This window comes from Arxiozyma heterogenica, assembly GCF_036370985.1.
Source record: "Arxiozyma heterogenica strain weizmannii chromosome Unknown scaffold_9, whole genome shotgun sequence".
In the NCBI taxonomy this organism is placed as follows: Eukaryota; Fungi; Ascomycota; class Saccharomycetes; order Saccharomycetales; family Saccharomycetaceae; genus Arxiozyma; species Arxiozyma heterogenica.
In genome coordinates this window covers 254,445-267,093 of record NW_027042662.1, presented here as the reverse complement: position 1 = coordinate 267,093, position 12,649 = coordinate 254,445, and the positions used below count along the sequence as shown (strand labels likewise).

Genomic DNA, 12,649 nt, shown 5'->3' with positions numbered 1-12,649 from the left:
TAGTAAGAGAAAAAGGCAAGACAAAAGAGAGGGAAATGGCTAATAATAAAAACCCATTAATCCTAGTTTATCAAATATAAAAAAATAAAGCATACAACACAATAATATAGAAAAGTATAGGAGAAAAAACTATACTTTGTGTTCCGTATAATTAAATACTTCAGTTGATAATGTTACGTAGATCGCTACATTCTTCTGTAATCAAATTTCAACAAAATGAAATATGGAAAGACTTTACAAAAAGATCTGTCGCTCTATCCTTACGTTCCTCAAAACTAAAACAGTCTTTATTTGTTAATATAGAAGCAAATAATAATCAATCCAAAAAAGGTCCTTATACTTTAAGAAGAAAGGCATCTAGAGCTAGGTACAAATCTCCAGAAGAAATTGATGCCACTTTCAAGATAGCCTACTCATTCCTACAAGATAGAGCTGATAAAATATATTCTAAGATTGACCAAACAAACGATCCCACATTAAAGAATAAACTGTTAGTTAAAGCTGAGATAAATAACCCTGAAGTTCAATACAATTTCCAATTTAGTGATAAAATCGACAATAATCCAAGATTGATAGATTATAACCTCCCTGTCTATAGACATCTGGGTTTGAAACATTGGGAATCTTATGCTCAAATGCTACTAATGCAAAGATTAGAAACTTTACACGCTATCCCAGATACTTTACCAACTTTGGTACCACGTGCTAATGTTATGATCAAATTCCCATATTCCACTGGTGTAAATAAGTGGATCGCTCCAGGTGAATTTTTATCATCCAATGTAACACAGTTTGAACCAATATTTAAAATTCAAGAATTTGAAAAGTTAGATTTAGCAACACAAAAGTATACAATTTTAATAGTTAATCCTGATGAACCAGACTTGATCAATGATTCATTCAAAACAACCTTATGCTATGGTTTACAAAACTTGACACTGGATTATAACGATAATGTTATTGATGCAAGAAAATTTAACGTGAAAGATAATGTACTTATCGATTATTTACCACCTGTACCAGAAAAGAATGCAGGGCAACAAAGATTTGTAGTATGGGTGTTTAGACAACCAAACCCAACATTAACTGATACATCTGTTATACAAAGAGATTCATTTAATATAAGAAAATTTGTTGAATTAAATCAATTAGACCCAATTGGTTCACATATTTGGAGAAGTGAATGGGATACTAATGTAGCAAATGTTAGAAAGAAGTATGGGTTACCAAAGGGAAGAGTATTCTCTAAAGTAAGAAAATAAACTAATATGACGTTATTAAACAAACGAGCATATGCATGTATACACTACATAGTATTTAAAACACAAACAAAAAATAAAATATCTTGTAAATAAAAGTAACAATTAATTGCAGTTCTCAAACAAAAATCTATAGAAAGACATACACAAAAGTAAAATCATAGGAAACTCAATGGTACAGTGAATATATATGATATATTATTATTAATAGTTGAATATAAATTGGTGTATGTACATTGTTTATATGTATATGCATATATATATACATATGAAATCAGAAGAAGATAGTCAAAAAATTAAAAAAAAATATAAAAGCAATAATAAAGGATAGCTAAAAGTATAAATAAAAACATATTTTATTCAATAAATGTTTGAATGTCATTATTTTTAAGCCTTTAAAGATCCTACAGTTTCTTCAATGAATTTACCAAAATCAAAATTTGGATCATCTAGATTGACCTCGACTTTATCAGATTCCAGTGAAGCTACTGGGTGTAACTTTCTATATTCTTTTCTAGCTTCCTCAACTAATTTAAGTTGAGCTTGATACTTATCTTCTTCTTCTCTTTCTCTAGCTTCTGATTTCAAAGACCAGTCAGTCTTGAACCCAACTAGAAAACCCAAACCAAGGGCAGTATATCTCAAAACATTAGCTGTTGACATTATTTTATATCCGGATTGTGTGTATTTGATATTTATAAGATTTAAAAATAAACAAATAAACAAATAAATCTAAAAAAAATTCTATGCTTTATGTGTATTTGTAGTATTTCCAAAGTTAATTTCAATTTTTACAAATTACTATATGTAACGTTAACTTTTCAATTTACAAATAAAATAAAGATAATCTTTGTCATTAACTTCAGAGCTCTAACCTCGTTGTGCACTCTACAATTAGGAATCCGGACAATTATTCTCGAATATACAAAAATCTTGTTCAATACAAGAAAAAAGGAAATAATAGTGAGAATAAAAAGTCAATCTAGCGTACGAACAGGTGTCTTTTGCTGCCAATTCATGGATAGGAATCCATGTTTTTCCCCTTCTCTATCTCTCTGTAATCTTTCTCTCGGTATTTCACAATTATTCTGTTATTTTTTTTTCTTTTCTTGCCTTTTTTTCTAAAGCACCTTATAGGTAGACTCATTTCCGCCTAAATCTTACTACAGAAAGTAATAATCCGTAGAAAAAAATGTCATAAGCCGAAAAGGAAAAATTCCACTTAAATCTTAAAGCGCAACGGAAAGATACGGATTTACCACTTTGAGCCTCTTCCAATCAGAGAATAGAATGAGAAATTTTATCTGTTATAGATTAGATACTATTATCATTATTACTGAGAAGAATTCCGACAAGGTAAGTCTCTTAACTGCTAGGAATACCTTTTCTATACCCATCTCATGCTCTCTCTCTTTAAATAAACATTGACTGCTCTTCCAGTTAGAATACTCACTTTAAGTATATTTTACACTACCTTGTCATTTGAATCCTTGGTCCCCTAAAAACTGTTCCAATTCAATCACACGTCCTTCTAACTCTTTCAAATTATATGTTAACGTCTTAATTTCATCAAACTTTCTCTGTTTTTTATTATTCTCAATCATTGAGTTGATCAAAAAAATTTGTTCTTTTACAACCATTAATTCTTCGCGGTACTGCTTTATTTCCTGTGCTGTCAGTTGATTCATCATATGAGTCAATTTTATCATTGGGATATTTGATGGTTTTTTCATTTCATATAAAATATCACGCTGTTCCAATTTCGATGTAGAAACATTTTTAGAATTTCTATCAATAGATGCATTGTTAGGACTTATTAGATTCTCTAAATTTTTTAGTGGCAACATCTTTTCGTTTACAAATTGTGCGGATCTAATCTGTATAGATTTTTGTATTTGTTTCTCGGCTTCATTTCTTGGTTGCAAAAGAATTAGTTGTCTAGTCAAAATATTGTACATATTAAATGATTTTAATAATTTGTCTCTTAACTTAGTGATTTCTTGTAAATCAGTCACATTAGGAGAGATTGACTCTGTTGGTGTCCTCTTCAGTGTATTTATCTCAATATAGTTTTGAAGTTGTGGCAGTAAACGTTCAATCATATTGGCTACATTGACAATACTACAATACTTGGACATTATTGGTGAATTGTAAGTCTCTGATATATCCCTTTTGAATTTTCGTGGAGCATAGACTAATTTTAAACATTTAGAACATAATCTGATTGCAATATCAACTAGTTGGTTTAATAATGGATCAATTGATTCATGGAGAGGTAAATCAGATGCATTTTTCCTTAGTTTGACAATTGGTAGTTCGTATGAACAACTGGTTTCTACAGAATCACATACGATGTGTCCACATAGACGACAGTGATGCTTTCTTATTATAAGATTAAATTTCCTTTTACAAATATAGCAACTTTGAACTGAGTGGTCTGTCTGCCATGGTACTATACTTTGCTCCAACTTATTTTTTTCTATATTAAATTTTACTAATGACATGAAATTCCCATTAACCTTATGTTTCTTAAATAAGAGAAATAGTCCATCCAATAATCTAACTAACCTATTTTCTAACTGTAATTTTATCAATTTTAAGTCTTCAGATCTCTTAGTTCGTATTTGAACAAATTTTTCAGTTAAATCTATATAACTTCCATAATCATTATAACCAGGACGAGCAGTAAAACAATCATAACAACAAATATACCAACGTGAATTTACACTTACAGGATCAAAACATGCATCTGGGTTTAATTTTATCCTATTTGTACAGTGTCGTTTACAGTACAATCTCCCACATTTATTACAATTACTAATTCCCCTAGAAGGGCTCAATTTTTTGTGACAATAATTACAACGACTTTCTCCCTTAATGAATGGAGACCAATGACTTTTATCAATTTTTACCTTTTGTGTATCTCTTGTTTTATTTAAATTCGCTTCCACATGCTTTGTTTCAGTACTCTGTTTAATATCAATGCTAGATAAGAAAGAATTAGATCTAGAGTGTGTTGATCGCAAATCCTTCACAGGCGATAAATAGATTCTTTGAGACTTTGGAGGGACTAATGATATACTTTCCTCTTTCAGTGAATCATTAGAAAACCCATGGTCGTTATCTAGATGTGTATTCAAACTTTGCAAATTGGTGAAATTCTTTAAACATATTGGACATGCTATATCTTCTAAATCTAATAATTCACCAGATATACTTGAAGTTTCACTGCCAACCATCGCTTTATTCAAGTACCCACTCCTTGCTGCTCCTCCTTTACTCTGAGGGGCTAATTACGTTTTGTTTAGATTCCATCTTAGTATTCTAACGTAATATTATGCTTATAAATAAACTGTCATTTTATTTAAATCATATCAAAAAAATTGAATTGCGCTATCAATTTCTATTTTGAAGTTCCTTTTTTTTTTAAAATATATAAAGTATATCTAAAAGAAATTAAGCAAGTCTTATTATAAAGCTGAAAATGAAAGCAAACTCAATATATAAAATTCCTTCTTGGCAAAATTATTTTCAATTTAAGTTTAATAAATACAGTATACTGTTACACGTATCATTAAACAATCAGTTACTTATGTTCTTCCGAATATGTTACAGATGATATATTATAATGCCACTGTTAAATTCTATATAAATATATAGGATGGGTGTGTAGTTCATTTCCTTGATGTAAAATATATACCATAGATTATTCCAACTTTATGTTTTAGTTGGATATACATTCTTCATCAATTGAAATTTCCATATCTAAAAGACTATCTTTGGTAAATCGAATGCTTTGGAGGCTTTAATCAGGACCATTGGTCTTTCTACGGTTATGAGTTCATTCTTGCCAATAAAATTAACACAAAGATTTGGCTTATATTTATCATTAAAGTAAAATACTTGGGATTCAGATTTAGCACGATTTTGGTCAGTTTTACCAGTTCTCATAGAAGAGGGGAATATATTGTTAGAGCCATGCGAGTAATGATCATGTCCATTTTCTATGTCTATATCTTCTTCTTCTTCATCCTCTTCCTCTTCATTTGTTTGTTTACTGTCCATAAAATTGCCTCCATCTGTAATGGTTAAACCTTCGTGACTACGTTTCTTCGATTTCTTTTTGTTTATCAATGGTAAGTCAATACTAAAATCTAATCTTGCAACCCACGTTGAACCCCAGAACCATACTAAGTTTGAATTTTCCTCATCTATAAATATACCATTACATTTTTCTTTTAACATTTGGATTCTCTTTGGTAAATTATCGATGTTGTTTTTAGTCCATTGTGTGAACACACTTCCTCTCTGTTCAGTTATATCTTCCATTTCTACATCATTATCTGCATTATCTTCTTCTTCTTCTTTCTTGGTACTGTCATCATTGGTATAATTACCCTTTTTATTACCATCATCATCACTTAGCTCATCTTCCAATCTCTTATCAGTTTTGTTATTTAAAGAGTCAATATCAACATTTAATTCGTAAATCTGGTTATCAGCTGTCATTATGATCACTGTTTTCTTCTTTTCATTTATTTTGATAACTGTAATGGAATTCATCAAACGAATCAAGGATTTATAATGCCCAGTAGTCAAACTAATCACATCTACAGCACCACATCCACGAGACACTATAGCATAATCTTGACAAACATCTAGATGATTAATTTTATTCAAATATGGTATTTTAAAAGAACTCTTTGTGTTTGGTAATTCAGATATCTCCAAATCAACCATTTCTTCATCATTATCTGATTCTAGATCTAATTTAAATAACGTATTATCTGGTGTACAAATGACAACCTTGGAGTTATCAACAAACTGAACTAATTTAGATCCTGTTTTTAACAGTAAATCGTTATCTAGTTTAGTTACTTTCAATTTTCTTCCATCATTAACTGGTTGCAAAAAAAACACTTTTGTATTTGAATATCTTCCCACAACAAGTACTTGACCATCTGGCGATATAGCACACGTAGTGATGTTTTCTTCATCTTTAAGTACCATTTTACAAACTAATTTGTAATTATTTTCAATATTTGTGTCATCATTCATTTCACCTACTTTCCAGATCTTGATTATTTGACTCTCCCCCCACATAACTACATACCTTTGAGACTGATTAATTAAAACATTATTATTGTATGGATTGATCAATGGCATCTTTCTATAGTTTCCATGAGCAAAAGATGATAGAGAGGTAATTACGAATGATTTTTCTAGACCACCAGACACTAAGAAATCTGCACCATTGGACTGATAGGAAGCAATACATCTAATGTCGTTCCCATGTAATAATCTATTTGAACTGTTGATCCATTTTTTTGAATCATGATAAGAGAATTGGAAAATTTTTCTATCAACACCGGCACTAAACAAGCTAGTATTGGTAGCATCTGTAGTTAAGCATAGAACATCTGCATTATGTGGGTTGAAACTTTGCAATAATGTTGCATATTGGAAATCCCAAAATTTGACTGAACCAGTAGAATCACCAGATACAATTTGATTTTTCAAAGGCAAATATAAAACTGACCAAACCAATGTAGATTCATGTTTAGCTTTATCTACTTTCATAGTGTGTAAAAGTTTGCCTCTTTCATAGTTATTGCTATCATTACTTCTGCTTTTCAAAGCATTCCAGATTCTAATTCTACCATCAGAACAACCACCAATAACATAATTGTCATCATTCCATGTGATACTTAAGATACGGGATTCCTGTCTAGTCAAAATAATGTCATGTTCGAGGACACCTGGCCCACCAGAGATATCAATAATTACGACAGTGCCGTTATCACATCCAACAGCAAGTTTATCTTGGGATTTATTAATTGCAATAGACCATATGACACCTGCATTACAATCATAATTTCTAAGGGGTAATCCAGTAGCCAAATTCCATTCAGTAATCACTGTAGATCCACCAATAGAGAATAATCTTAAAGGTTCGCCAGGGATGTTACTCCAGCACAGGCCTTCAATAGATCTACCTTTCCCACCATGAATAAGGAATTCCTGAACCCAATTATTTCTTGGATTCCAAATTTCAATATCACCATTGGATCTACCAATAGCCAATCTTAAATCAGAGGGAGTAAGTCTATTCTTCAATGAAGATTGATGAGAAAATGCAAGGGCAGTGATATTTCCTGGCGTATAATCCACAAATCTAGCCCTATGAACAGCTAACTGTTGAGAAGGCATCTTATCTATTTTGTTTTCCTTTTCACACAATATCATTAATCCAGCTGCACCAATTTTAATATAATTTTATCGGATTATTCTAGTAAGTATAATATATGTATATATATATGTATATACATTCTTCTACAAATCGTACAACTCCTGCTTATTTTTCTCTTTATTTAGGCATCTCAGCTCATCTCTTTTATTTTTTTTTTTTTGATTGCATTGAAAATTTTTTTTTTCATTTTCCCTCGAACAGTAAGGAAACGTAAAATTAAAAAAAAAAAATAAGAAAAAGAAAAAAAAAATACCTAAGAAGTTAATTTTATATAATAATATTTCAATATTTACTGCATTTATTACTGTAAATTGAATTTCTTAGGTCGAATCCAGGATATTGTTTAAGAGCTCTTTGTTTCAATAATTGTGTGGCATCTATTAAGCATGTTTGTTTGAACTTTTATCTTCGATGTCATTAGAGGGAATCATTTGCGTTTTTGTAGTATTCTGATATGAACTAATGTGGAAGAAGAAGAAGAATTAGCATCTTCAGCCAATAATCTTTTGTACATCAAATGGATAATAATAAGACTAACTTTTTCAATTATTATTTTTTTTTTCAAGGAGAAACCTATGTATTGTAGAATAAAGAAATTATAATAAATTTTTTTTTATCTTGTTGAGTGTAGATTTCAACTAACTTGTGACTTTTTTTGTACTGGATATTTATGCATTCTGCTTTTTTTCTATCCAGGATTACAAACTTTATATTTTAATTCTTCAGTTATGGGAAATAAATGTACAAAGCATGTTTAATAAAGAAGATATAATTATCCTCGTCTATTAACTCCCTTCCTCTCAGTCCTCCCCATTCTTCTTCGCCTCATAAATAAGGAAAAGGAAAATGAAAAACTTTACCAAATATAAATATACATAAAACATTTTGTAATATCGTAATCATGTATTAAAGTCTGAGTTTTAAAATTATTCTAAAACAAAATATTTTTTACTGTTACAAATAATAAGAACCTGCGCTGTTGTTTTATTCTTTTGCAGGTAAATAAAGTATATAATTAATTATAATTTGTTTGATGAGTTAAATATAATAAACACATATACATACATATTTCTTGATGAATAAACCAAAGATATTAATAAGTGATTTTATGATACTTTACCAATATTCCTAATAATAAAATAAATCAGTGTATATATTATCGAGAAATGATCTCCGTCTAATATCCATTTGTTGTTGTTATCTTATTACTCTTTTAGGAATTTTTTTTCCCTTTTTCTATTTTACTATCTGAAATCTTAAAATCAAAAAAAAAAAAATAAAAGATAAACACTAAAAAAAATATCGAAACAATCAAAAGATGGCTTATGCTGAAGAGTTTACATTTAAACAATCCTTTTACTCGTCGTATTTCAAAGATGTATAGCACAAAGTTTTCATAAATTATAACTCAAAGAAAACAAGAATAATTATTTGTAAATATATAAAACGTTTCAGAATTTTTGTTCTTTTTTTATTTATTTATTTATTTTTTTTTGATTTTGTTCCATTAAAGCTAAGTTCTTTTAATCATTATTACTATTGAACTCAATGAGCATAGCAGACACTAATGACATAAATCAAAAAATATTTCGTTCAATAGCAGATGTATTTCAACAAGCTCAATTATCATATGCAGGACATAGAAAACACATTGCAATTTTAAAAAAAATACAGGATAAAGCTATACAGAATGGATTTGAAGAATCATTTAATTACTGGTTTAATAAATTTGTACTAAAAATTTTGCCTTTAAAGAAAAATGAAATTGTTGGAGATAGAATTGTCAAATTGATTGCTGCATTTATTGCATCTTTAGATAAAGAGTTAGCTATTTTAAAAGAGAAACAGCATGAAACTTTTACAGAAAGAGAACAAATTTTTAATAGATTTGTAGATGGCTTCATAAGGTATATATTACGAGGTATTGACAGTAAAGATAAGAATGTCAGATATAGGGTTTTGCAATTATTAGTCATGATTATGGATAATTTGGGGGAAATTGATGAGGAACTTTATAATCTGCTTATTTGGTCTTTAAATAAAAGAATATATGATAAGGAAGGGCACATTCGGACACAGGCTGTGTTTTGTCTTACAAAATTCCAAGATGAAACGACTATCTCAGAAGATCTAAACAAAGATTTTGGAGGAGATGAGGAAGTACCTGCAGCTATTTCACTAATGCATATAATTCAGAATGATCCATCTCCCGATGTTAGACGCGCTGCAATGTTAAATTTAATTAAAACTCCTAACACGCTTTCATATATTCTAGAACGAGCAAGAGATATTAACTCAGTTAATAGAAGATTGGTTTATTCTCGAGTGCTTAAGTCAATGGGTTTACAATGTTTCGAAAAAATTGATTTTAAAATTTTAGATCAATTGATTAAGTGGGGGCTGGAAGATAGAGATGATTCCGTACGAAATGCTTGTGAAAAACTTATATCGTATCATTGGATTAACTTGTTTAATGGTGATTTGATTGAATTACTTGAACATTTCAATATCATAAAATCAATCAGTATATATCCAGCTGTTATGAGACTGCTAAATATAAGAGATGATATTATTAATCGGTTAAAATTCCCAGAAGGTATTTGGAAAGAATTTACTGTAGAAATTGCGTTTCTTTTCCGATGCTTATTCACAGTCTGTGTGGAGAATGAGTATTTTGAAGTTATTGATGAGCATTTTCCAGAGGCTGCTGTTTTAGCAGAATACGTTCGATTTTACTCAGATAAACGATTTCTACCTGCTCAACAAGAAAGTTCCTCCATTCCTTTATCTCGAGCCGACAGAAAACATTTGGATTTCATTATAGAACAGCTATTATTTACAGCAGATAAATATGATTTCAGTGATGAAATTGGTAGGCGTTCCATGTTATCAGTAATTAGAAATTTATTGTCATATAAGGCTTTATCAGAGCCCCTTATCAGAATTGGTCATAAGGTCTTAAAGAAACTATCTATTAACGAAAAAGATTTTGTTACTATGGCTATTGAAATAATTAATGATTTAAGAGACGAAGATATTGAATTACAAGAGCAAGTAGAAAGAGAAAAGAATAAACTGCAAAAAAAAAAAAATAAGCAGAACAAAAAAAGGAAATCTTATAGTGATAATATTGAAAAACCGTCGTCTGAAGTTATTGAGGAGAATGAGGAAGAGGAAGAGGAAGAGGAAGATGAAGATGATTTAAATTCATTCCATTCTGCTGTTGACAATTTAGTTAATGGCAAAGAAAATGATATCGATAAATCCATCATTAATAGTATTGTTAAAGAAAGAGAACCCAGTGCAGAAACAATTGTAATATGTTTAACAAGATCTTCATGTATGTTGGAGTTGGCAAATGAACCATTAGAACAAAATATTTTGATTATGTCTTTGATTGAGACATTAATCACACCGGCTGTTAGAAATAGTGAACCAAAAGTTCGAGAATTAGGTGTTAGGAATTTGGGGTTATGTTGTCTATTGGATATTCAATTAGCAATTGAAAATATATATATCTTAGGTATGTGTGTTTCTAAAGGTGATGAGTTGTTGAAGAAAATTGCGCTTCAGGCTATTGTAGATATTTTTTCAATTTACGGGAATGAAGTTGTAAATGGAGAAGGGAAAGTAGACTCCATTTCTTTACACAAGATGTTCTATAAAGTATTGAAAAACAGTGATCTACCAGAATGCCAAGTTGTTGCTGCAGAAGGACTTTGTAAATTGTTTTTAGCTGATATATTTACAGATGATGATTTGTTTGAAACATTAGTACTTTCATATTTTTCTCCAGCCAATACAACCAATGAACCACTAATACAAGTGTTTGCATTTTCCCTTCCAGTATATTGTTTGTCTCATCCCATTCATCAAGTGAAGATGTCAAAAGTTGCAGCAGATGTTCTATTAAGGTTATGTATATTGTGGGGGGATTTACAATCTTCGCCTGATAGAAATATTAAGGGTACTGTAATGTTGAAACCAAATGTTATTATTCAACAATTAATACACTGGACTGATCCAAGGAAGGTGGTTAACAGAAAAGAGGAAGATGCAGCAAAAAGTTCAGTTCAACTTGATTTTTTGTTAGATCTGCTACATATCTTTTCGCAAATTGATAAAAAAGACATAAAGAGAATGATCTTAACTAATATTAACAATTTTTATGTTACATCTCAGCAGCCAATTGAAAAATTGAAACAAGTACAAAGTTTAATCAATGATTTTTTACAGAATGAAACTTTAGATAATCTTTGTAAAAATAGTCTTACTAAATTTAATAGTAATTTAAGTGCACAGGTAGAAGCGGCAATGTTACAATTCAATGAAAGTAAAGAAGAAGATAGACTTGGATATACAGATCAAGAATTATCTCAGATATTGGACGAGTCTATGACAATAGAAAATAAAAATTCCAGTGATAAAGAGATCAATGATCACATTATGAACGATAATAATGGTGCTCTTCCTGCTGATATGTCCAATATAGACAGTAATGTTAGAAAAAGAAATAGAACTGAAATGGAGAATTCAAATATTGAATCAAATGAATCTTTGCAAACTATTCCTTCAAAAAGTGTTAATTTTGTAACACCTGCTAGTTCATCTGCATTTACTAGAACTCAAGAAGACTTGGATGTTGAAATGAGCGAATAAATAACTTCATATCTATATACATTTTCAGGGTATTGTATTTGGAATCATTCTTTTATAAAGTGATTTAATAAATAGATGTATGTACTGTTGTATTAATATGGAATGGGATTTGAACTATATAAAACTGAATGATTTTATTTAGTTAACTGCATTATATATTTGAGAAATAAATTAACGTTCAATTGTATATAAATCAAGATTGTGAATTAATATAGAATTCTTTGTTTATACAATAAAAATGGAAGATGCATCTAACTAAAAAATTTATTTTACCTAAATGAATTATAAAAAAATGATTGGTAAATAATAGATTATAATGTTATAAACCTGCAAGTATTTTTGTTCGTTAATGTCAAATTTAATTAAGATAAGTTTATGTCTGTTTGTTGCTAAGATAAAAATAGTATTACTATCTATATTTATGTATGATAGATATATTAACTATGCCTTTCAGTAATAATCTGAAAATCACATAATGTAT

At 29.6% G+C, this 12,649-nt stretch overlaps 5 protein-coding genes across 5 annotated transcripts; 2 read left to right on the top strand and 3 right to left on the bottom strand.

Annotated features, from left to right (window-relative positions):
* Positions 1 to 170: 170 nt before the first annotated feature.
* On the top strand, positions 171 to 1,262 carry MRPL35 (mitochondrial 54S ribosomal protein mL38 MRPL35; the record flags this gene model as incomplete). Its single annotated transcript, XM_064861603.1, has 1 exon — positions 171 to 1,262. The coding sequence occupies one exon, from the start codon at positions 171 to 173 to the stop codon at positions 1,260 to 1,262; it is 1,092 nt and encodes a 363-aa protein (XP_064716558.1).
* Positions 1,263 to 1,646: 384 nt separating this feature from the next.
* On the bottom strand, positions 1,647 to 1,922 carry TIM11 (F1F0 ATP synthase subunit e; the record flags this gene model as incomplete). The annotated part of the gene is made up of 1 exon (XM_064861602.1): positions 1,647 to 1,922. The coding sequence occupies one exon, from the start codon at positions 1,920 to 1,922 to the stop codon at positions 1,647 to 1,649; it is 276 nt and encodes a 91-aa protein (XP_064716557.1).
* Positions 1,923 to 2,737: 815 nt separating this feature from the next.
* Positions 2,738 to 4,498, bottom strand: PEP7 (phosphatidylinositol-3-phosphate binding protein; the record flags this gene model as incomplete). Its single annotated transcript, XM_064861601.1, has 1 exon — positions 2,738 to 4,498. One exon carries the CDS (start codon positions 4,496 to 4,498, stop codon positions 2,738 to 2,740), a length of 1,761 nt encoding a protein of 586 aa, XP_064716556.1.
* A 526-nt stretch (positions 4,499 to 5,024) lies between these two features.
* Positions 5,025 to 7,505, bottom strand: UTP4 (small subunit rRNA maturation protein UTP4; the record flags this gene model as incomplete). The annotated part of the gene is made up of 1 exon (XM_064861600.1): positions 5,025 to 7,505. The coding sequence occupies one exon, from the start codon at positions 7,503 to 7,505 to the stop codon at positions 5,025 to 5,027; it is 2,481 nt and encodes an 826-aa protein (XP_064716555.1).
* A 1,552-nt stretch (positions 7,506 to 9,057) lies between these two features.
* Positions 9,058 to 12,168, top strand: YCG1 (condensin subunit YCG1; the record flags this gene model as incomplete). The annotated part of the gene is made up of 1 exon (XM_064861599.1): positions 9,058 to 12,168. One exon carries the CDS (start codon positions 9,058 to 9,060, stop codon positions 12,166 to 12,168), a length of 3,111 nt encoding a protein of 1,036 aa, XP_064716554.1.
* Positions 12,169 to 12,649: the final 481 nt, after the last annotated feature.